At 38.5% G+C, this 24,791-nt stretch overlaps 1 protein-coding gene across 2 annotated transcripts in view; it reads left to right on the top strand.

The window, feature by feature from the left end:
* The first annotated feature begins 15,448 nt into the window (after window positions 1–15,448).
* The window catches only part of SNX2 (sorting nexin 2), a 29,925-nt gene continuing 20,582 nt past the window's right edge, over window positions 15,449–24,791 (top strand). For both annotated transcript variants that reach the window (XM_030968364.1, XM_030968365.1), the window contains exons 1-2: window positions 15,449–15,582; window positions 22,460–22,577. In XM_030968364.1, coding sequence (XP_030824224.1) covers window positions 15,475–15,582; window positions 22,460–22,577 — 226 coding nt within the window. In that variant the 5' untranslated portion in view covers window positions 15,449–15,474. The remainder of the gene's footprint in view (window positions 15,583–22,459; window positions 22,578–24,791) is intronic.

The following is a 24,791-nucleotide window of genomic DNA, read 5'->3' as shown; positions in this document are numbered from 1 at the left end:
TTTACTAACTATTCTCTTTTGCAAAGTTATTTCCTACCTTCAGGTTTACATTGCATATAAGAACCTTCCAAGAAACAGTCTGGATTTTTCCCTAGAGCTTTTCCCCAACACATTAGATTCCTATACGTACAAGGGTGGGAGATCAGCCAACACTTTTGGCCTGGCTTTCAGTCATGCTACTGACATCAGATTCATCCCAAATCAGCAGAGAAGGGAAGCTGATGTCCAGAGGAAACCACAAGCAGCTGCCAAAGAAGTGAGGGAGGGAATGAGCTGCTTGTACACAACACTGGATAATCATTGTGTCCAGACCACAACATAAATTCAATCAGAGTAGGGAAAGATGGACTGGGAATATCTCAAGATGATTACCAACAATTACCAGCATTTCTGTTCATTCTGTTAATGCTTATTGCATTTCCATTTTTTTCAGTGAAAAGATACTGTACTTCTGACAGCTCTTCTATAGACACTCGTTTCACTGAGTTCTCTTTGTACCATCATCTGTGAAAAGAACAGAAAATAAGGGTAAAGGAAAGACAGAAGCTAGAAAATGACAATTCTAGAAAAATAAACTGTAAAATAGCATAAGGAATAAAATACACATTCAACAGAGCAGAATGCTGGAAGGCAGGCAGGGAGGATCACCAGGTGCTGTTAGGGACTTCTCTCTCTACCTTAAATTTTCATATTGGTCTTTTTCAATAATCAGAATTTTAAAATAAATTATAAGTTCTAAAAATTGATCTGTTCGTATTGTCAGATAGGAGACAGACGAACATAAGGCAGTGTGATGAACCAGAAGTTTCTTGAGGTCCATTCCAACTCCATCTCCTTCAATCCCATGATAAGGCAGAATGTTATCAGAGACAGATACCAAACTGAGAAAAGTAACTGATCATGCTGAACAAATGTGAGAGACAAGATCATTCTTTAAAGAACTCTTAAGAAAATACTGCACAGGATTTATATTGTGACAGCATGATCTAAGTGATTTTGGTTTATGTTTCAAGATTACTATTTGCTTCACGTGAACTGGAACACTTATTTCTGTTGGATGCTTCCCTTTTAAACAAATCCCCTGTGGCTTCTTTCTCAGTTATAAATAAAGTTGAAAAACATATGTGGAGTGTAGATGAAGGAGGAAAAACAACAGATCCAGACTCCCTGGTACCATTCAGTGGCAGAAGATGCCAAACATAACAAGTAAGTTTTACAACAAGCATTACCGCATAGTCACCTTTCTCATGAAAACTCTGAGGCAAGAAAAAAAGACAGTTTAATTCTGTGTCTGTTGATAAGCACTTTTCAACAATCCATAAAATGTGGTTATCTCAAATGTAATGAGAGAAATCAGATGCTCTTACATTTAGACCTACAATCTAAAATTGAGCATACCCTGCAGTAAGGTACCCTGGTTGTGTAGGTCTAGCATTAGGACATGGCACCTTGCCACACAGAATGAAGAAAGTGACCCAATCCACTCCCTATTCTAAGGCCACATATACATAGATCATTCATGAAAAACATGTCCAAAAATACTGTACAGTGTCTCTTGAAAGAGCTGGTTCACATTTCATCAACATTGCACATGTTAGGAAGTTTTCTTATTATCTGCCCAAAACTTTCCCATGTGCAAATAAGACTTTACTTCTTGCAACATTGTGAGGGAAATGTAAAATTTTTCACCATCACTTTTCTTTATACCATTTTTTAAAACTTCTCATGTATTACCTTAGTATCACACCTTTCACTGCTTCCTCAGTTTTTCCTCAGAGATTATGTAATTTAATTTTTATCCTTTTTCTTGCTGTTCCTTTAAGTACTTCTAGTTGATGTAGATCTTTTTTGCTGTCCTCTGCAGACACAAAGTATTCTTGGCCTGGGGTTTGAATATTACATTTTTAAAAAAGGAAAAAAATCTGTTTCTCATGCCTTACGTAAAATACTGCTGTTAATTAACCCATAATGAAACTGCAGATGACACTTTGTTTTCTTATGGGTTAGTTCTTGTTTTGCATTTATACACAAAACATATTTAATATTTTCTTTCTGACTGATACTTTTTAAAAAATTCTAGCAGACAATTTTCAAGTTCTTACATTTAAAAATTTAATTATTTTTCAGTTTTTCACTTGTCTATAGAGTAAGTATAAAATTATTAAACTTGAACCTGTTTCATCAACTAAATCACATTTGAAGGACTGGCCAAGACCTGTGCTATCAGCTTTACATCATCTTGGTACTTTGGCTGTGAAGTGTTGACCATTCCTTTTTGATATGGCTTGTTGACTCTCTATTGTAGTAGATGGATGGGATGACCACATCCCAACAGTTTCCGATAGATTTTCTGGGAAGCAGTTGTATCTTTGAGAATGCATATTATGGTAATTACTCATAGCTATCAAGGGAAATGGTTTTTCTAAAGACAAAAACTACTTAGAGTTTTGGGTTAGTAACATGCAATGGCTTTGATTTGTATTTTTTCAATATTGAAAGTTATTTTTACTACTTTTTCATTCATATATTCCTCATCTTCTGGGACAGACAATGTGAGAAGTATTTTTTACCTAAGGGTGCACAGATTTACCATGTTTTTCTGTAGTTCATCTTTGTGACTTTTGTTACCCACTTTGTAAAGAAGGACAAAGACAGGCTCCAGTCACATTATTTTTACAGCAAGTTTTAGTGCACATAGTTCTCTGCCAGCGCAGCTACGTGATCAATATAGAGAGATGGTAAACCCTGTACTGTTAAGGTTGGAATTTATCAGCAGAGGTAGCCTACCTAGTGCCACATGTAGGACAAAATATATTCTGTTTCACAATTTCAGACTATAGATTTTACAGGGAAGCCTGAGAATACAAAATATAATAACATGAGTGGCAACCTTGAAGTATGTTCTGAATATAAGCTGTGCTACCAAGTATAATGTAAACACCTCTGTTAGAAAAGCAAGTTGATGTATCTTAAATTACTGAATTAATGAAGTAACCTGCTGCTTATGCCAGCTTTGACATAATTGTCTGATAAAAATGAAAGCAAACACATTGTTCTTCCTTGAGAGAGAATAATACAAAATCCTTTGACTGGGACCAATGAATTTTTCCAGAAGTAACATTCTCATCTAAAATAATAGGTTCCATGTCAACATATAGGCTTGGCAAAAAGAAATATATTGTGGGCAATAGCTTAGAGCTGTTATAAGAGAACAAAAAGGTCACTAGTCCAAGATAGCATTTTCTTAATTTTTTTATACCCTGGTTAAAACATAGTATGGGAATTTCCTAATGTTGATGGCTTATCTTCAGTATCTCTTAAGAGAAGTGACTTTGAAACAACATTTACTCTCTAAGCCAGAAAACTGATAATGCATTCCCATCATTTTGAAGTCATAATTACAAATCCATTAACATTTTTCATTCAACTTTACTTGAATATTCTGATACCTGGATCTAATAAGTAGCACAATGTCAGCATTTAAGTATTCTATCCATCAGAACATCAGAGATGACTATAATTTCCTATATTTTAAAAGACTTAAGTACATTTATGACCCTAGCCTATAAAAAATGGAAGTAATCCATGTAATATTCAAGTAGGTTACACTGATAATGGTCTTAGTTCAGCATACACAGGTTTTTTAGATCATATAGAAAGATGTATTATATATTTTTTAATTCTACCCTGAATCCTACATTGTATATGCAAAAAACTAAGCAAATAATCATATTTTTATACACCTCCCTATGTTCTTATTGGTAGCTTTCAAGGCTCTTCCAGAATGCTCCAGCTGTATCCTCATTATGCCATAAATACAGGCTCAAGAATTCACAGCATCTCAAGATGCATCATCCCTCTTCAACCCACATCCACCCCTCTGTGCCCAGTGAGCAGATGGAAGGGGCCCTGCTACATCTTTTCTTGGAGCTTGGACATGAGTGAATGCTGAGCAGGGGTAGGATCCAGTTCTTTGGGAGACACTCAGCCTTCCTCATCTTTTCTCCATGACCAGTCAGTGCCTGGACCTGACAACCTGTACCAGGTTGCAGAGCACAGCGAACATCTGTCTTCATAGGTTCCTGCTGCCTGAACATCTGTGCAAAAGCACTGGTACCAGAAGTGCACTTGCATTTCTTCCAGTCCCTCCAGTCAACATCATTTCTACAAACATTGTGGCCTCTGGACAAGCCCTGATACAGCAGCAGCCTGCTGCAAGAGAAGTGTGTGCCAGAATTGCTTTTTCAGACCTTCCTTGATGAATAGGCACATAGAAGTCATCCTGGCACATGGACTGGATGGATGACAGTAAATGCTGGGGCACATTACCACTATCAGAAAATTAAGTAATAGTACTACCAGATATACACCCCTGTTAACGTATTGTCAGAGATAGCAGTGATGGTGAGGATCACATAGACTGTCCTGAAGCCTCTTCCTGGATGACTAACCCACAGGAACCAGAACTGACTCCTGAGGGGGCAGACCATGTCCTGTGCCTGCATGGACTGTGCTTCATCCTCTTCTGCTCTATGTAACTAGCCCTGTTTTCTGGGCAGGAGACAGGACTTCTCCAGACAACACAGAGAAGGCACTGCTTGCTCTGCTTGTGGCCCCTGCTACGCTGAGAGCCCCAAGTGGAGCTTTATGGAGGCAGGCCCTTTCCCAGCAGGTGCTGCTGCCAGCATGGCAGTATGCACTTTCATCAACTCTCTGGAGTGTTTAGGTAAAGTCAAAGAAACTAATGTTGAATCCACACATGTGTGCACAAACAATCCTTTTGATGTCACTAGAAAGCAGGTACCTGGAAGACCCTGGGTATGCTAAGTAAGCTTTTAGATAAAAATAGCATGATGTCACTGCATGTCTATGCGAATCAGAGTTGTATACATTGCCTTTCTAAGTAGGCTACTGACGTTTAGCCAAACATAGGATCAGAGCAACAGCCACAACAAACAAAGTTATGGTCTTATCCCAACCACTAAAAAATTGTACTCCAAAATTAATACAGGGTAAATCTTCCAAATTTCAACAACTGGATCATTTCTATTTTAAAACTTGAAGACTAATTAACCTTATAAATATTTAAGTTGGTTTTGTGGGGAGACACTACACCACATGAATCTCCAAGCCTTTCTGAAAATTTCAACAACTATGTCTAGATCCAGATTTTAGTAGTGAGCCATATACACTTAATTTTTAAAGACCTAAAGGTGCTGCAACTGATAAATAGTTCAATCATTAGGTATGACATAATAAATATTCTCTAAACATGACTCTTGATTCTTAACAATTGTTCCAAAACTATCATGTTTTCTTCATGTCTACGCACATGTGCTATTCATTATTTATGTGCTATACAAGAACTATATGATACTTTTAGTCCTGTGTCTCTGATACCAAGTGCAAGTGACCACCTGAGACAAAATCAGTCAGGCTTTTTGGAGTGCAAACCCAGCTGGATCCTGTCTGGCCTGCCAAAATAATTTCTAACTGTGCCTCTCAGCTGTCTGGTTCAGCCAGCAATAACCTCCCATAGAAGAAGGCAAAAAAACCCAGAGCACAAGCAAATCCTCTGCTAACACAGACGAAACTGGGCCAAACTTAAGCTGAGCCAGGTGACATATTTGCCCAGAGCAGGTACTGCTTCCAAACCATGCCTGGAACTGCTGGTTGCCACAAAGTGATTCCCAGTGTGTGGATCATATTTGTTTAATCATTCACCTGATGGCTTCCAAAAGTGATTGCTCCCATTGGCACAGCAGGCAGGTCCACTGAGGTGAGTGGCCAGAGGAGCTCCCAGGTGAGCAGCTGGGGAAACAGCTTTGTGACACCACAGATCTCAACATCGCTTGAAGAAAAAAGGCTTCAAAACAGCACATATTTTGCAGAAACTCAGTCATCATATGAAGAGAAAGCTGCATGTTTCTTGTAAGAAAGTATTCCAAATCTTCAAGGATTTCAAATGCATTAAAATAATTCGTTCCATGGACTGGTTGTGTCTGTTGTTCTGGAGAAATCAGCATGTCAGCTGTTTCAGATCTATATTCCTAGAATCAGGCAGGAAGTGGGAGGCTGCTCTTTCTTCCTCCATTTTAGCCTTAGAACTGCAAAAAAAAAGGAGGAACTGAGACATCAGTCCACTATCTTTATATTATTGTGCCAGTACACTAGCAACGTCAGGAAGACATCTTGGTGATCTCCACAATAAGATTTTTTTGTTTTAATTAATAATTATTTAATTTAATTATCTTTTGAATTTTATATATATATATAATTATATATATATTATATATATAATTATATATACATAATTATATATATAAAATACACAGTGATAGATATACATGGATAGAATTATATTTTGTATACCAGAAGAGTATATATATAGATATTTAGAGAGTGTGTACATATATAGTACTCAAATGAGAGAATATAGAGAAAGAATATATATAGCCTCTATACTTCACAAATATAGACTATACACTTTATATGAGTACTTCATCTATATGCAGTGATATATATTTACCTCCACATCCTTTCACTCTCAATGTATTGATTTATAGTGGATTTTTCCGTGTGGATATTTTTGTAAAAAATGCATATTTAAAAAAAAAAATAAGATCAAAGCTAAAAAGGCTAAAGTGTAGCTTGTGCCAAAGCAGACATCTACCTCAGCTACCCAAGAAAATGACCAAGTAAGTCAAGTAAGGTGACACTTTCTATAAGTTTCCTGTATGGTCATTTAAAAGAGGTACAAGAGATAGGCAGGGTGATCTAGAGTAAATTGAGATTCCTCTTTGAAGGTGTGTATCTCCTAAGTAAAAGGGGAACATAAAACTGAGGATACTTACATTAAAGGAAATTCAATATCATGCTTAAAAACAGGTAAGCAAAAGCTCTTTACTATCTGTCTTTATCTGAAAGTGAAAATACATCTAAGATAGAATGAGCTTCCTTATGGTGGTGCTGGGTTTTTTAAGGGTTGAAGTTAAAACAATCCCACTATGGGCTACTCTGGAATAGTCATGCTGAATTTTATTAGTATTACTTCCAGTTTACACAAAAATTATTTCTATGCAGATTCAGTGATTTCATTAATTATCTTATTGCCAAATCATATTTGTAACCTCTGTTATTGAAATGAGATGCTTGGTGCCCTGTTTTTTGATATATGCAACACAAAATCAATCAAGCCAAACAAAATATACTGTAGGATGCAATGTAAAATAGATAAATAGATTATTAGAAAGCCACACACCCTCTCTGTAGCTAAATTTGTAGTTTATGCAGGCCAAGCATTTAAAAAATCCCTTCTAAAATATCAATTTAATTTCAATGCTTTGTTACTGAAGAAGTAACAAAGCATTAAAATTAATTGATATAGTTCCCATCTATTCATCAATGGATTCCTCCTAACTTATTAGTTCGCTGACCTCTTGAAGCTGTTTTCTTATGAAGAAATTGGAAAATGTGTTTATTAACTTATTTAGAAACTATGTTGATCACTTTCTCAACACTCTTGAGAGATTAATATTTTTTTCTTAGTCTGTCTTTAGCATCTGTTATCACTTGAATTAAAAGCTTGAAGGAAATAGATTTTTCAAAGCCCAGACTTATGCCTCGAGGGGATAAAATTAGCCAGAGCAGAGCAAAATAAAATTTGTCAAAGGCAAGTTATCTTGCAAAACCAGATTTTTGCTTAACATGTCTGAAAATATCTTAAAGAAAAGTAAATATATGTATTAGATACTGTATCAGCTCTAGTGGCAACAGTGTCAGATTCTTCTGCATTGTTGTTTTGCAAGCTTTCCTATTCCTCAATGGCAAAGCCATAATCAACATTAAATTGATAAACTAATTGTTATAACAGCCAGAGACAGTGCTATTTGGTGGAAATCAAATATGCTAGAAGTTTTCCATTTTTCCTACTTATCTTTTTCCTGGTTTGGCTATAATGTAGACAGATGCCCCAAGTCAGTCTACAGCAAAATTGTAAATGATGCAAATTACAGCTGCATTTGGGCTGTGAAACTTGAAATAAAGCAAATTCTGGTTCATGCATATTCACTGTGCAATTGTCAATGAAAAATTGCTTTACATGCCTTTATCTTGTATGTCCACAAAGTGGGGAAAAAAGTCTCTGTGGATTGCAGGCTATATTGTGAAAAAAGTTACTGGAAATATTTGAAACAAATCTGTCTTGTGCCTAGCTCTCATAATCCATGCAAATGCAAACATTCTGGGAGATATTTGTAAGTTGGAGTGGATTTTTTTTTGTTTTCCTTTATTTTAGAGCTCTGGTTCTTTTAAAGCAGTAGCAGACATATACCAGTGTGTCTGGAGGGAGCGAAGAAATTTTTTCTCAGGCTAATTTTGGACTATTTGGAGTGTTATTAATAGTATTTTGTCTCAAGTTAATTCTGCAGTCACTTTATAATTTTTATTATGATAAATACTATAATCAGCCAGAAAGCCACATTTAAGATTAAGGCTCATCAGCTTGGAGAGTTTATAATTTAGATTATGTGCATAAGTTTCGCAGAATGGGATTTTCTCACCTAATCACAGTTGGTCTAAAGTCAAGCATCTACCTAAGTATAAACTTCTTCTCTTGGCAAAGAAAATAGGCGGTCATCATTAAATTGCTCCTAGTGTAAGAGTTAAAGATGGATAGGATGCCCGAGAAATCATCTATTTATTTTTATTATCTCCTGCCACAGCCCAAATTAAGTGGAGTAGCTTTCATTAGATTGCTACCTTTTATCCTGAAGTTATTTGATGTGAACTGTACACAAATGCATATGAAAAACCTAAGGGAGAACTGAAGTGCAGGATTTTGGAAGGAAGTGTTGGATATGCATGTTCTTAAAATTCCAACTGTGGTTTCAGGGAGCAGATTTCCATTCTCTTAGTTTCTGCTTTAAAATCTAGGTGAATTACCTCAAATAAACCACACTCAGCAGGCTGAGAAGGACAAACTATTTAAAAGCACTAAACACCTATATAAGACCTGATGCAACGACTCCCTTATTTTATACACAGGTAATTGTAGCAAGGGAACAGCTGGAAGCCAAAGAGATGACCTTCCACAATCTCTTTGGAAATCCTCTTGGCAACTCCCTAGCAATGACTTCAAAGGCCAGAGAACATACAAAATACATTGTGTCCACCATCTGGAATATTGTTCCTTTATATATCCCAAAGACATAGTTGCAATGTCACCTTTGCCTTCCACATACATTTTATGAATGAATTAATTAATTAACCAGCACCATAGTTTAATGTTTTGAGAAGACAGATCTTTTAGAACAATACTCTGATCAGTAAAACTTGCATATATTCTGATAGTAACATCTGAAAACCCTCAGTCTCCTTGTGATGGATCAAGGCCCCATTACTGCGATCCCACAGCACAGCAGTAGGCTGGTGTATGTGTTTATAGCAGCCCCTACTTTGTGCCAAGCAAGCAGGGAAATAAGCTTCCATCCCACAGGTTGCTGACCTGATGGAACAGCACGGTTCTGGCAAGGTTTACAGCAGTGAGCTGGAGCAGTTATAATACTGGTTTTTGCTGCATATCAAAAATTGCATATCTCATTTTCTTCCATATTGCCACCTTCTCTACCCTTAGACTTCTTCCATGATTGTCCAACGAAGAAAAAATACGAAGAAAAAAATCTTCCACTTCATTCACATTCTGCCTTACTGCCTCCTCAAATCTTCTAAACTAAGATCAGCACAGGAATCATAACACTTTGAAAGAGAAAGACAGTATAGACCTTCTTCATCTATCAAGTGATAACACAAAATCATTTTAAACTCTCATCTTAGTAAGTCCTGCACTAGACGGAGATAGTACTGCTGGCTGATAGAGATACAAAGAGATGTAGATCTGGTTACAGGAATTTTTTCTCAAAGTGTGTGCTTTCAGCAGGTGATTTTTTGAAAAATTCTCCTACAAATAGACACTTGGAAATGAATTGTTGCTTTGTTTGTTTTTGGTGGTTTTGGTTTGATTTGGTTTTTTCCCCTTGAAACTGTTTTCATTATAGTTCAGACCTCAGAGTTCTCACTAGATTAAATTTTCCCTGGACAAATTAGATGAAATTGAATGGCAATGTTACATTCATCACTGGTGAAGCGGTGGCAGTAGGAGTTAGGAGGCACTGGGTATTTCCTAGTGTAGTACCAGAAACTAGCTGCAGAAAAGAGGATCACCTCTGACCCTGTCTCCCATTTGAGGAAAAGAAAATGTTCCACAGTTTAAGAAACTTGGAATCCATTACAGAAAAATTCCAAAGATCTAGAAAAATTGCTCAGATCAAGGCCTCCCTTACATGAAACCTCTTCTCTATCTGGAGGAATTTCCCAATGGTAAATTTTGATGTGCCACCCAGGGACAGCACCAACTGATACTGTGCCCTGACTTGTCTCTGACACGGTATGGAAGGTCCAGACTCCTTTCCTCACTGTTCTCTTTTTCTTGTGTCATTCAGTTTTGGATGAAAGAATTAACACAACTCACAACATAAATATGAAGAGATAGCTCTAAAAAAAAGGTGTCAAAGAATAGCACCTGGAATTAGGGGATGCAAACATCATTTGGATAACAGCTAAGATTGCACATGAATTTTTGAAGAGATTGATGGCTTCTAATTTTCTTATATCTAACTGAAAGTCCTAGCAAGTCAGAGAAGGGTCAAAAATGTATGTTGACTTCAGTGATTTGACATAAAAAACCTTGTCACAATTTGTCCCTGATAAAATGAGTTAAAGCTGATTAATAAAATGCTGCAAATGATTACACCCTACATGGGACAAGCTGCACATTTTACAGGATTTTGCTACATTCTCTGAAAGGAAGAATGCAGGTCAAGACAGTTATAGACAGTTTATAGCTATAGAAATGTATGAAATTGACTTAGTCATGCACCACAGGTTTGAAATTACATGGCACAAAATTTTAACTGGGCTATAACTGGACAAACTAGGTCAGGGAGATGAGATTAACAGTCAGCCAGAGCGTGGTACTAATAACACCAAGTTGTGGGTTCAATACCCACACAGGACATTTACTTAGGGGTTGCACTTGATGATCCTCATGGGTCTCTTCCAACTCAGAATATGCTGGAATTACTTGACACTTAGGAACCCTTAGTTCCCTTTAATGTCATTAAGACTATGTTTCTCTCTGTGAACAAATGCAGATCGCTGAAGAAGTGTTAACTTCAGGCAAGTGCATATGATGCTTTTTCCAAGTATTGTCCCATCTCCATCCATTCTGGATCTTTTTAAACACATTTTCTATTTTGGCAAGAGATGTTGCAGGTTGGTCTGAGACATCAGGTAAACATCAGGTAAAATGTTGCTAACAACATCCTGGTATTTGTCTCCAGCATGACTCCTGTATCAGAACACAACCCATGAAATTTGACAGAGAGTTGTCAAGCAGCAGGAGTCTGAAGCCCAAAGCAAATCAGGATCTCAGAGGCTACCCTGTCTTTTATCAAGTTGCAATGACCGGGATTATCTAAGATTAGCAGTGCAAAATAAATTCAAAGCTCTCTCTTGTAAATCATAAACAGTGGAGGAAAATCTAAATAACAGGTCAGCATATATCACAGTAAACAGTGCTTAGTTCTCACCTGCTGTTAGTGCTTAAGAATCTTCAAAAACAAGTACTTCTACAACATTTTGACAGGGTAAACATACCAGCTAATGCCAGTAGAGCTCTATATTTAAGTGTACTGGAACATTAGATGAACTAGGGAATAGAAATTCTCATTCCATTATTTGTTAGAGGGCAGGACCTGCCACTACTCCAAAGGCAAATGAAATATCTAACTGATAGAAGAACTGGTTTCCTTCACGTACATTAAAAATATTTTTCTGTAATATATGAGAACACTGACCACTCACTGGCAAAAAAAGGTGACAGAAAAAGTTGGTTTTTTATAAGATATGCAAATAAATACTCAGATGGAAAGACAGAACAAAAGAACAGTCATCATAATTTGAAGTGTAAAGTTTATTTGTCTGAAAGGATGAGTGGGCACAAAACCAAATAAACAGATTTGGTAAATACTTGTGCTTTGTGATTTTTCTTAGGAAGGCTGACTCACTGAAAGTCTTTACTGCTGTGAGTGAGTGCAGTCAATATACAAGAGTACAATATCCCTTTTTATATATTTTATAAAAGGGAAAAACAAAATCTCAAAAATATATTTCCTCTAATTCTATGCGCTCTGGTGGATTTTGTTCCCCCACTGTATTTAGCCATTTTCTTGAAAAATCTCAGTGAGGAAACATTCCTTTGGTATTTCTTGAACATTTATCTTTTATGACTGCTTCATAAGAAAGCTAATGAAACCATATATGTTAATCTGTTATAGAGTAGGTACAAAACCAGTGCAGAAAACAAAATCAAAAGCTGTTTTTCAGTGATTACAATTTTTTTTGAAGGATGAATTGAATGAAAGATGAACAAAGTGATCTACCATAGGCCTGATACAATTTAATATTCTCACCAGAAATAGAAAGTGGAGAATGCATACTGTATTTTTGAGTGCTACCTGTAGCGTAGTTAAAGAATTCAAAATCATCAAAACAAACTGGAGTAAGTGTTGGTAAAAATACAAAATTCAACAGGGAGAGATTTTATCCAGTCTGAATAATCACTTCCTACATACAAAATGAGGCCAATACCTGTCCTGAATATGGTCACAAACTGAACAAGGCCAGTGTCATGCTGCTGCAAAATTAGACTTCATATGTGCCTGAAGATGTTTGACTGGTAGGATAGTGATGGAATTTCTTTTCTGATCCTAGAGAACAAAGCATTAAAGCAGTTTTTCTGTAGAAGTTTGGGGGTGTTTATCACTGGAGCTGTTGAAGAAAAGGTTACAAACATTTTCCAGCAAACAGACTAGGTGATCTCCTGCGGCTCCCTCCAGATCCAAACCACGCAGGCTGACCTTGAACTTGCATAATTCACTATCACTCTCTCTCCCAAAACAGCTATTTCTAAGTCATGAGTAATGTTTTTCTTTCAGTTTCACTGATATTTCAGTTACTAAAATAACACAATATTACAGTGGCTATTGTACTAGTACAATCCTAAAATAGAGTCAGTAAAGTAAGACTCTAAAAATCTGATGCATTTGATTGTAAACCTTGATTCACATTGCTTAGAGCATATTCATCTTTATTTTGCATCTAATTTAATAGTTTTTGACAGATGGGCAGAAGGTAGTAAACAGTATAGTGCCTAAACCCAGATAACTTCTTGTAACTATCTAAAGGCTTCAGCACCTCTGTGAGCTGAACCAGGGAAATTATATGCAGCCCTAATACTGTTATACTGTTCATTTTAAAAGCAATTTAAAATCAAGGGTATTATATTCCTGAGTGAAACCTGATTCTGCAGGAAAAAAAAAATGAAGCTTTTTATTGTGTAAGAGCTCGCAAGAGTGTTTATGCAGACTACATTTTTGACTTCTATACGTCGTCTAAAATGCTGGACTATGGAGGCTTGCAGAGCCCACAGATGCTGGGGGCAGAAGCAGGAGTGGTATGATGACAGTTTCATGCAGCAGGTGTATTGGTTTGGAGGAACTATAGGCTGGTGGGCCAAAACCAGAAATTACCTTTTTCGGAGGGTTCTCAATGGCTTCCAAGGCTAATCAAGAAAGTTTGGGACCTGACAAGGGTTAATAAAGGGAAGAAAGTGACACAATAGGGAAGGAAAGAAATAAAAGGCTGCTCCTAAAAATGGGTGGGGGTAAGGATAGTACTGAGATACTGGGGCTTCCTGCCCTAGGTGACAAAACTCTTGAAATGTTAGGTATTCTAGCAAAAAAACCCCACAAATCCTTGTGATCTCAATTAGGGCATCCAGGTCAGTAAATAGTTTAGGTTAAATTTTTTCCATCTCTGCTCAGTTCCTATGTAATGGGCATCATATCCTGAAGATAAAGTTCATCAGTGCCTGTGAAACAGGCAGTGACAGACCTCAGAGAAATGGGTGGATGTGAGAAGACAAATCCTTTTGTCTTCAGTATAGACTTGAGACTGCATATAATATATGAATACAGAGCGGTTAGGAAACAAGGAGAAACTGTGACTGTAATAAAGTTCTCCTTGGGAAGAGGGCTCCTGTAAAATCTTATCAAACAACCAGATAATTAAAGCAGGCACATGGCATATACACAAGCTCCACATGTAAACTTAGCTTTGGTATTTCTACTTCTGCTGTTCAGCAGCTTTGCAACTTTATTCATATCCCTCTCACACAGCATTACAGAGGTGGATTTATTGGCTGCAGAGGAAGGGGTGGCTGTAGTTTCCATTAGGATCCATGAGTACCTTCCTCTTAGATTTTCACTTAGTAGCATGAGGTAGACCTGGCAGCTCTTATGTATTTGTCAAATGACATACATATTAATATCCACACTGACAAGGATAAGGCTTGGGTTTAAACTGGGGTTTTGCTTTTTGCAATAACATTATCACAATCTCATATGTGATTGGCTTTTTGCACTCCCTCTAAATTTTCCTGCAGCATTAATTGTTTTCCAATTTATTTCCTTGAATACTTTTCTCTTATTTTGGTTCTTTTTACACACATATTTACTAATCCAGTTTTTCAACCCTGAACATCAATTATTTAAAAATCCAGGTCCTATAGTTATCTTTGGGTTATTTCTTGTCCCCTCTGACATAAAAAAAACCCCTATAATAGGTTTCTGTGTCCACAGAAACCCATTATAATCACGACAATTACGATACTACTTTGAATCAAAGAAGCTAAACTTCTCATAAACCTTTCTTAATGAGTGTCCAAAACCAACCAAGCTAACTTAGGGAATTCTGGATCTTTACCTCTTCTTGGGAAGGGTAAGGGGCTGAGGATGTGACAGGTGCTGTGGCACAGGTTTGAGAAGGGCCTGTGGATGTGGATGTGGCAGGGGCTGTGGCAGGGGTTTGATGAGGGGCCATGGATGTGGCAGGGGTTGTGGATGTGGCAGGGGCTGTGGATATGGCAGGGGCTATGGATGTGGCAGGGCTGTGATGGCTGTGGGGATGTGGCATGGAGCATGGCTGTGATGGCTGTGGGGATGCGGCAGGGGCCGTGGATGCGGCATGGCTGTGATGGCTGCGGGGATGTGGCAGGGGTTCGAGGAGGGGCTATGGATGAGGCTATATGTGGCACGGGCCGTGGATGTGGCAGGGGCTATGGATGCGGCAGGGGCCGTGGATGAGGCAGGGGCTATGGATGCGGCAGGGGCCGTGGATGCCGCAGGGGCTATGGATGCTGCAGGCGCTACGGATGCAGCAGAGCGGTGACGGCCGCGGGAACGCCGCAGGCCCCACGGACACTGGCCCCGCCCCTCCCCGGCCGGGCCTCCGCGGTCACGTGCGGCGGGGCAGCGGGGCGGTCACGTGAGCGCGGGGGCCGGGCTGGAAGGGAAGATGGCGGCGGAGCGGGAGCCGCCGCCGCTGGGAGAGACGCGGCCCGCGGACCTCGAGGAGCTGGAGGACGGCGAGGACCTCTTCACCAGCACCGTGTCCACCCTGGAGGTGAGGAGAGGTTGCCCTCGGCTGCAGGTCCTGCGCCCCGTGGCCGAGCCGGCGCCCGCCGGGCCCTCCCCTCCATAGCCTCCCCTCCCCGTCAGGCCGCCGGTGCTTCGCTCCTGCCCAGGCCCCCCTCACTCCTGCCCGGGCCCCCGCCCCGCCGCTGCCCCTGCCGACCTGGCCTCCACCAGGTCGCGGCCCCACTGCACACCTCTGCTTCGGCTCCTCGGTGCTTCCGTCACGGAGAGAAGGGGGGCTCTGCTGCCAAGAGAAGCTCAAACCTCTTTTCTCCAAGTACCGCCGTTTTTCTTCATTTATCCTTTTCTTCTGCTGCCAGGGGAATATTCTCGCCTTACCTCTTTCCAGTTTCGCTGGGGTATGTGTGTGTGGGTGTGTGTGTGGGTGTGTGTGTCTCCGCCTTTGGGTGGATTAATAACGACCCATTTTCTTTGTTTGGCCTCTTTCCGAGGCTTCACTCCATTTCAGTTTGCAGATCTTGTAGAAACTTATTTGTCTCTGAGGTTTTTTCCAAGGGAGCCGACGCAGTGCTGGGCTGCGGCGGCTGCTGGTACCTGCCGGGAAAGAAGCTGGAGGAGACACGAGAAACGCTTATGTGTTCATTCGTTACAGCGGGAGCCTTTTTGGCACGTTGTTGTGGTCACGTTCCACCTACGTGTCTTGCCAGTATCTTCTGGAAGAACTTTATTCTTCCTGTGCATAGATGGCCATCTATAAAGAAAATTGTTCTGTTCCTCTTTTCCTGAAGAGTTTCTGTCCCTGAGACTTACAGAAATAGGATTGGTTCATGTTTCTTTGGTTTTGCTCTGGCTGTTGTCTGCCCTTAACAAAAAACCCTGCAGTATACAAAGAGGGTTTTAAATGTATGTTAAAGTCACTTGCCTTTTCTCAAGCTACTGTTTTTTTCTTGCTTTTTATAGATGCATAATCTGTGCATTGGTAGAAAAAAGATCTGTGGAAAAAATGCACTGAAGGAATAAGAAACGATGTGAATCTGCAGTTGACAAGAATTGCATGAGTAGACTTCTGTGTAGTTGTGTGTGACAAAGTGTGTATTACTGGAGTCTTTTTCAGTGCACGGAGAAAGATTGCAGTGTAACACAAACAATGTTTTTATTGATGTGGTCTGAAACTAAAGCTGCAGGAGACAAGATAGATTTAGTGTCCAAATCACAGTTACCATGAGATAAAAAAGTTTCTGAAACTCCTCTAACTGCAAACGTTGGCAAAGAAATGGGCTTTGTATCACTTGCTGACAATTCTGTTCTGCTGCTTTGTTTGTGCACACAGTCTGTTTAGGATAGCATCTCTAAGGGGAAAGGGGAAGCCTTGCTGCTTAAAGAGAAGCTTTTAAAAGCTGTGTCAGTAAGCTTTTTCTGGCATCAGCATTTAGGGAACTGCCTTAATCTTGTGATTTTCCTGCAGATTTGGAAGAGAGAGGTGATGAAAATTGACTTTGGACTTCTTACTAGCTTGAATATAAATTGGAGGATTCAGTGTATACAGTACCATAGTCCAGAGAAGAATGATTGTCTGATGATGTAGGCCTAGTTAAACTTTTGTCTTGAGTGTTACTTTAATCTGGTAAATATTCATGGACAAACTGATTATAAATGGCAGTTGGAGTTGTATATTAACAACAGAATGGTGTCATGCTTTTTGTAGCTAATCATGCATTCAGTTGCTGATACCAGAAGTGAGAGTGTGGCAAGGGACTTTGAGGTCCAAATCCAGCTTACATGAGGGCTTTGGTACTTTGAAAGGGTTCCCAACTGCTTTATCTTGGAGCTATTTGCTTTTAGCATGATTAATTTCAGTTCCTTCCTATTTTATCTTTTATTCTCTTTGCAGTTCACAAAATGTGTGCTGAGCCTTTCCTGTCTATAATTTGATTGTGCAGTGGAAAAACTGTGTGTTTTCTAATGCATCTTTCAAATAGCTTCCATCTTAACAAAGTCTCCATTTGGAAAACACAAGCTAAGTTGCTTTTGACAAAATATACATTCATTGTACAGTATGAATGGCAAATATGTAGCATTTAAGTACAGAGAGGCTTAGTTACTTCAGTGGCTTCACATGGAAAATATTTTCTCTGTGCATGTTGTAAAAAAGTTAATGTATTGCATTGAACTTTCTCAATTGTAGAAAATAAAACATTAGAAAGATCTCGCTGAGCTGTAACACCTGGGATTTCTGGGGTGCAGTGGAAACATGTTTTAGGACTTTAAAATTTGCTGTATGGCAGAGAATGAGAACTCTTCCTTCCTGTAGTCTTTGGACGCCAGTGAACTAGGAACTAGGTTGGGCAGCAACTTGTCTGAGCTGATGGGATGCTCATTTTACTGTCAGGTATCCACAGTGCCTATGAGTAGTAGAATGAGAATGATTATTTTGTTTTCATTGTGCCAACTGTATTGTGAGTCTGGACCACTGCCTCTCTTACATACAGGGTTACTGAGAGATTTTTCTTCAGCTGCCAGAGTAGCTTTCATTAGTGAGAACAGCTGGGATGAATTATGTACATGGTTTAAGCCAAAATTGCATTTAGAGTGAATAATCAGTAGTGAGTTCCTTGTGATATTGCTGGTTATTATATATGTGTGCTGGTTGGCATTTGCAGTGCTGTGCTAGGTATCAGGTTTTTGTAGCTCAATATCTTCCTGAGATCTAGGTAGACTTTTACCTACTTGCTAAAATTTGAAGTGCATGTATTTTGGTGAGGTTTTGTTTGGGTGTTTTGTTTTTTGGTTGGTTTGTTTTTGGGTTTTTTTTTGTATTTTTCATTATGTGGGATTTTTGAAGTTTGTTTTTGGTTTTGTTTTGGTTTTTTGGCCATTGTTGGGTTTTGTTTTTTTTATAAGAATTTCCAAGATTTGCACAGCAAGAAGTTCTGGAAGTTAGTTGTGCATTATGAGAAGAATCTCTCCGTATTACAAGTTTAATCAACAAACTGCTAATTTGCTGTTTGTGTACTCTGCTCCCATTAGAAGGGTCCACAAACAACTGCATGAAAGTCAAATTTGGTGACGTGTAAGATATTGTAAGATATGCATTAGATTTTTTGAAAAAATAGTCACTGTTACTCTCTTTTCACCATTTCTACCTTCTTCCTCCTTCATGCACCAGTCTTTGTCATCTTTCTTTTTTACATGTTGCACCATTTCTTATTTCACTTTCCCTAAACTTCTCACTTATCTCTGTATTGCCAGTCTGTCTTTCATGAAGTTGCCATGTGAACAGCGGAACCTAGGCTGCCATCTACTCATTCAAACATACATTTTCATTCCCATATTCCTGTTTATTGGTGTTTTTGTTTTTTTTTTTTTTTTACGGAAAAATACGTGGAGAAACTTGAAAATATCAGTAAGCAGTAAATGTGTAATTTATCAAGGACTGTAATTTAGGGCAGGGTGTGTAATAATCTCATTGCCAGTTGATCTATGTATGTCAAAGATCTGCAGTATCTATTTTTTTTGTATATGAGGCAAAACACTAGATAGCCACAGAAGTCCAGGTAGCTTTAATAATATCCATTCAGTTTAACAGTGGCCATTACTGTGGAAGCAGTAAAGCTCCCATTGGAATATCAGAGAGAAAAGCACTAAGTCCTTCAATACTTCGCAGAAAGCTAAGTCTGTATCCAAGATTAATTGGTGTAATTCTACTGAAAATGTATGTCTTGTTGCTTGGTGTTAAATCCAGGCTGTAATGGAAGTATGTGGAAATTCATTCCGATCTGGCTGCTTGTGTCATCTTCCTTTCTGCTGCAAATGAAACTGTCCTGCCATTGAGTGTGTTGTCTCTGCCCATGCTGTGATTTGTGAGCTCCTGTAACCCTGTTTCAGACAGTGAGCTGGGTTAACCTGAACAACTAGAATATGATGATGGCCACCTTCTGTCAGCCTTCTGTGTTTTGACTGAGGGAAGCTAGGAGGGACTCATGCAAGCAGAACTAGTTTGGGGGTACCCTACTATTAAGAGAAAGGAGGATGTCCAAATGTCTAGAGCTATAATTTCAACCAGCTGAAAATGCAAGAACTTGTTCTTGTTTCTTCATAAGTCAGAGCTGTAAAAGACTTGGCTGTCGCCTCCAGATGTAAGGAACAATAAAAGAACAGAAAATAGAGCTTGTTACTGACATTGTAAATTGGAATGGGCCCATGGGCATCTTACCAGAAACTTGTTTTCAAGAAAAACATGGCAGGATCCTGACTGTACTGGATACCTGGATGTCCTGGCCATTGAGTGTCTTGGTTATTGGAAGCTTCACCAAACCTTCAGCTCAGGAGTTGTTCAGAAATTTTCACAGCTGTGCACATTTCAGGAAATGGATGCGTTTACGACATTTTGTGAATCCTTGGCATCAAGTAAACTTAAAGTTTCTAAGCAGCTATGCTATTTGTCTGTGCCATGAGGTTTTTGTTAGTCGCACCTCCATGTCTTGTCTGATAAAGAGATTTTCACTGCACTGACTACTGACTCCTTTGACAGGCATTTTTCATTGGCCATTTTAGCTGTATTTTGTAGAGATAAAAAAGCAAATCTGGGGTTCTGTCTTCTAGCTCTCATCCATAGAAGACTGTAACTTAAACAGCTTAATATATTGTTCGCAGGCACGGGTGCTTCTTTGGTTTCTGAGAGGCACTTTCTGGCCCACTGGCTGTGCAAAATAATCAGGTTATTAGAAGTTATTGACTCAGTTTTTCATACATAAGGGCAGTGCCTTGCTGGATTTTTGTAGTTCCCTGAGAACTATGCCCATTTTGAAGAGAAGAAACTATACTTCATTGCAAAACTCTTAAACAAGCTGATGCAGTGTTCAGACCATGAATAATTTTTAAGATGCTTCTACACATTTTTTCTTATAAAGTCACAACTCTTAGTGAATATATTTAATCCCATTATTAATTCTTCTTGTCTGAGAACACAGCTGTTTAAAAGGACCAAAGAGCCACAGAAAGATTAATAGACCAATATGGACCTTATCACCTGTAAGCTTGTTGAAGTTTATTTCTGTCTGGCATTCATGACTCCCCCTGGCATGGGAGAGAAGAATTGGAAGGGTAAAAATGAGAAGACCAGTAGACAGAGATGAAGAGAATTTGATGGTAGGATAAAAGTTGCAGTTATTCACCTCTTTCATGGGCAGGCCTGTGCTTAGCCATCTCCAGGAAGAGAGAAGTATAACAAGTGTTCTAACTCCAGATATCCTCTCTGTCCTTCTTCACCATAGCTTTGGTGAGCATGGTTTTACAAGGTATGGGATATCCATCTGGTCAGCTTTCCTCTTCAGGTTTCTGAGGTGCCCATAACGTGTGTTTGAGTCCTCGCCATTTGCAAATATTCCCATATGAAGTTTGGCGAGAGCTGCCTGTAACTGCTCTACTAACTACAGCTGTGAAGCCTGGTATCCAGTACAGAAATATTGGCTTTTTCTGTGCCATTGGACAGGCTCTTTCCCAGCTCAGTAACAGAAAGGGACTTGGTGGCATGTATTTATAGCTATTCTTAGAGGAATCTGTATCTCTTTAAAGTGGGAATACCTCTGTATTGACCTTTGGTTAACTTGTAACTTTAGGCATGCAGATATTTTCCTTGGGTTGATCAGATTTAAGTGTTCAAAGTGAATTTTGTGTCTGATAGAATAGATTTGTGATTAGAAGCCAGGTATAGTCAAAAATAACAATTAATAACTGAAATAGCTACTTCCAATAAAACTCAGAAGATAGAGTGAGAGAATAGCTTGAAGACGTAAGCATTCTCCAAGGACTCTCTTCCACCATTCATTAAGCAAGAGCATAATAAAGTGATAAAGCAGAAAGCTCTCTGCTGATGTGCTATAAAGGTTCAGGAAGGCTTTTCTTCCCTGTGGCTGTTTTTCATGGCAGTGACTTGACAAGCACAAACGTACACGTATGGGACTCCCACTGTGTCCTAAAACGCCAGTCTATCAAAATGTAAGTGGATTGCTGTTCAAAGCTAAGTAGCAGCAAAACTGGTTTGAAATGAGTACCTACGATGTTTCAGTGAAGAACTGCTTTTGCTGATAAAACTTTAACCTTTTTGAACCTCAAGCATTGAGAAATCAAGCATTTCCATGCTTTTCTGTTCTAGTTGGAACAGGGTTTTGAACTTGCGCTTCTACACAGCACTGGCTGGAGAGACAGACCATTTCTTCTGAAATATGCTGCTTCTGAGTTGTGAAATTGCTTAAAAACTTCAGCTATTAAGTGTAACACATACTCGTTTGTGACCCAGTTTCAATGTTGCTTTAGTTTTCCTTAGTGTCTTCAACAGGGCAAGTTATAGTCTTCAGTGAATTAAAAAATTGTATCTGTGGTAAGCCCAGCTTCCATGTACAATACAGTGTGATCCTCTGATCCTCTGTGGCAGTAATCCTGTTGCAAGCGAACAAAATTTCTTACAGCTCCAAGCAACCTTTAATTATTTGGATTCTTTTCAATCACAGAGCACTTGGAGATTTCCATATTGATTTTTTGCTATGTACAAATCCAGATTTAAATCCAAGCCTTTCCAGGAGGAACCTAATAATCAAGTTACATTTGGCATTACTAAAAACTTATTCTAGGTCATGCTGTAGTAGCTTTTGTTTCATATTAATTAAATCTGAAGAAACTGTTGACTGTTTTTTCTCTCAAGCAAAGAAATTAATAGCTGTTGACTAGCTCATGTCTTTTATTCATTGTTGCTGTGTTAGGAATGGGAAATGGAAATAGCTGACAGAGTTCCCTTTCTGTAAATCTTTTGTTTCTTTGCAATGAAACAATGTTGCAATAATTCTTATATACTGACACATGGCAACTTGTTCTGTTATAATAATTTCACTTTTTTTTTTTAAATGCAGTCAAGTCCTTCATCTCCAGAGCCAGCAAGTCTTCCTGCAGAAGACCTCAGCACAAACTCCAATGGTCCAAAGCCAGCAGAAATCATGCTAGATGGTGACAGAGAAGATCTCTTTGCTGGTAATGACTGTTTTCTTCTAAATGCCTGTACAAACCATTTCACCCTTGGACTGAAAGAAATGTGCTTTTCTGAGAGGGAGTATTGAAACCTTAAAAGTAGTTTGTTGTAGAGGTCTTTTCTTGTTCTTAGTTGAGTTTGCTTATAAGTTTCTCTGTGGTTTGTATGCCAGTGTGTAGTGTGGGTGTTAAGCTGGACAGTAACATGCTCTGCTAACAGTAAGAATAGTCTTTATAATTTTGTGATTCAAAATGTGTCAAATCTGTTGGTGTGGAAATGCATGACTTAAGTTACTTTCTTGTTTTCTACTTAATAGTCATGTATAATCTGTCCCAGCTTTTTTTCCAGTTATAAAGAGAGAGGTAATTCAGATTGTGTTGCAACTATTTCCTTCTTAATACTCTTGTTTTAATGGAAAGATAACAAACTGGCACATGGGACAAGCCCTATCATTTTACTAGTGCATGATTGTGTCTCTGACAGTTAACAGTATCGCATGCTTTAGAAAAAGATGTGAAAGTTGTGAGAAGTGATCTGTTAATAGACAGAAATTTCTAAAGGTTCATAAATCAGTTGCTACTTCAGTGTCAGTTTTCAACTATCCTGACATGGGTTATTGTTGCTGTCAATTACAGTTGTAGGAACATTAGCTATTCAATAAAGGAGCTGGAATATTTGAAATATATTATGTGCATAAGATGGTTCTGAATGTTACATCTCAATACGATCGTTTTCCCTATTACTTCATATTGCATTAGTCAGCTGACAGTCTGCTTGGAATACAGTCATCTCATCCTCATTCGTTACCTGATGTCGTCATTCCAAAAGAAACTTTTTAACCTTTAGTTCTGTGTTATTTTGTATAAATGCATATATTCACATGCCCATTACATTTGTTGTCAACTTCCATAACTTGTATTTCCCTGTATTTGAACTTGTTTGTTCATGACACTGTTAGAATATATTGACAAGTTTGGTACCTCTCTGAAAGTGTTTTAAAAGAAACAAGGAATAAAGGATAGAGGGGTGATCTTACTCTTTTTCTGCATTTGTTTTGCCTTATAACTTACAAAGACCATAAGTGCTTTAGCAATGTAGCTTTCTAGTACTAGTACATAATTTGGTTATTTAGCTTCAGTATATAAAGCCAGCTTTTTATAACCACAGACCCATCTGGAGTGGATATTTTAAGAAAGCCAATTCTCCTTTGGCTAATATTAAGAAAAGAAAAAGGAAGACTGGAGTAAATATTGAGAGGAGTCAGACAGAAGTAACAAATGTTTGTAGCCAGATTGTTTCAGCTGAAATGAATGCTTTGAGAATAACACAAGGAATTGATTTCATGAATTTGGTTTTTGCCATGTAGGACATTCTCTGAGCGCTTGCAGCACTGAACTGAAGGCATCTAGCACTTCACTTCTACCTCAGCTGAGACTGGTCTTTTGAAGTTCAATTTATAGTACAGAGTGAGTCTAGTACTCTCAAACAGAGGAAAAAACAAATGTGATTTATGGAGCATGAGTTAAAATACGATGTTTTTCACAGTTTCCTGTTCTAAGCAAAAAATTTGTTTAAAGCTGTTGAACTCAAGTAATGAATTTCAGTGTTTGTGTCACTGCCATTCTGAAATGCCATTGTGAAAAACTCTGTTGAATTTGTGTTTCAGTGCTGTGCACTCACAAGTATAACTATTCTTTTCTTTCTTAGGACTGTTTTGCTAGACAGTATAGAAACAGCATGAGAAGGGCAAGATGAGATACCTAATTTCTTGGTCCCAGCATGATTGCAAAAGTCTGGCTTTCTAGGAAAGCAGAATTTAATTTAAAAATTATTGTGACAGAGTTTTTCTTTGACAATTAATTAAGATTCTTTTCCAAAGAATCTTAACTCGGCCCATCTTATAGGAACACTTAAGTGAAGAGGAGAAAAAAAAGAAGCTCCACAGCTTTGTAGTTTCTGTTGTTCCTTCATATTGAATTAGTAGATGCTTTAAAATCCAGGTAAATGAAATCATGTTTGTGGCTCCTGAGAGGAGTGATTGGCATTCTTCAGGGTCAGAAATAATTATAGTTTTTCAGACTTCTAAAAATTGTGATGGTATGCCTCTGTAGCTATTGTAGACTTAACAAAACTTTTCCAACTTGTTTGGTTATTTTGTTCCACCTCATATTGCAGCATAATGAAAAAGAAGGTGAATCAGTACAAATTTTCTCTAT

This window comes from Camarhynchus parvulus, chromosome Z (assembly GCF_901933205.1).
Source record: "Camarhynchus parvulus chromosome Z, STF_HiC, whole genome shotgun sequence".
In the NCBI taxonomy this organism is placed as follows: domain Eukaryota; kingdom Metazoa; phylum Chordata; class Aves; order Passeriformes; family Thraupidae; genus Camarhynchus; species Camarhynchus parvulus.
This window is presented reverse-complemented; position numbering and strand designations above follow the sequence as displayed.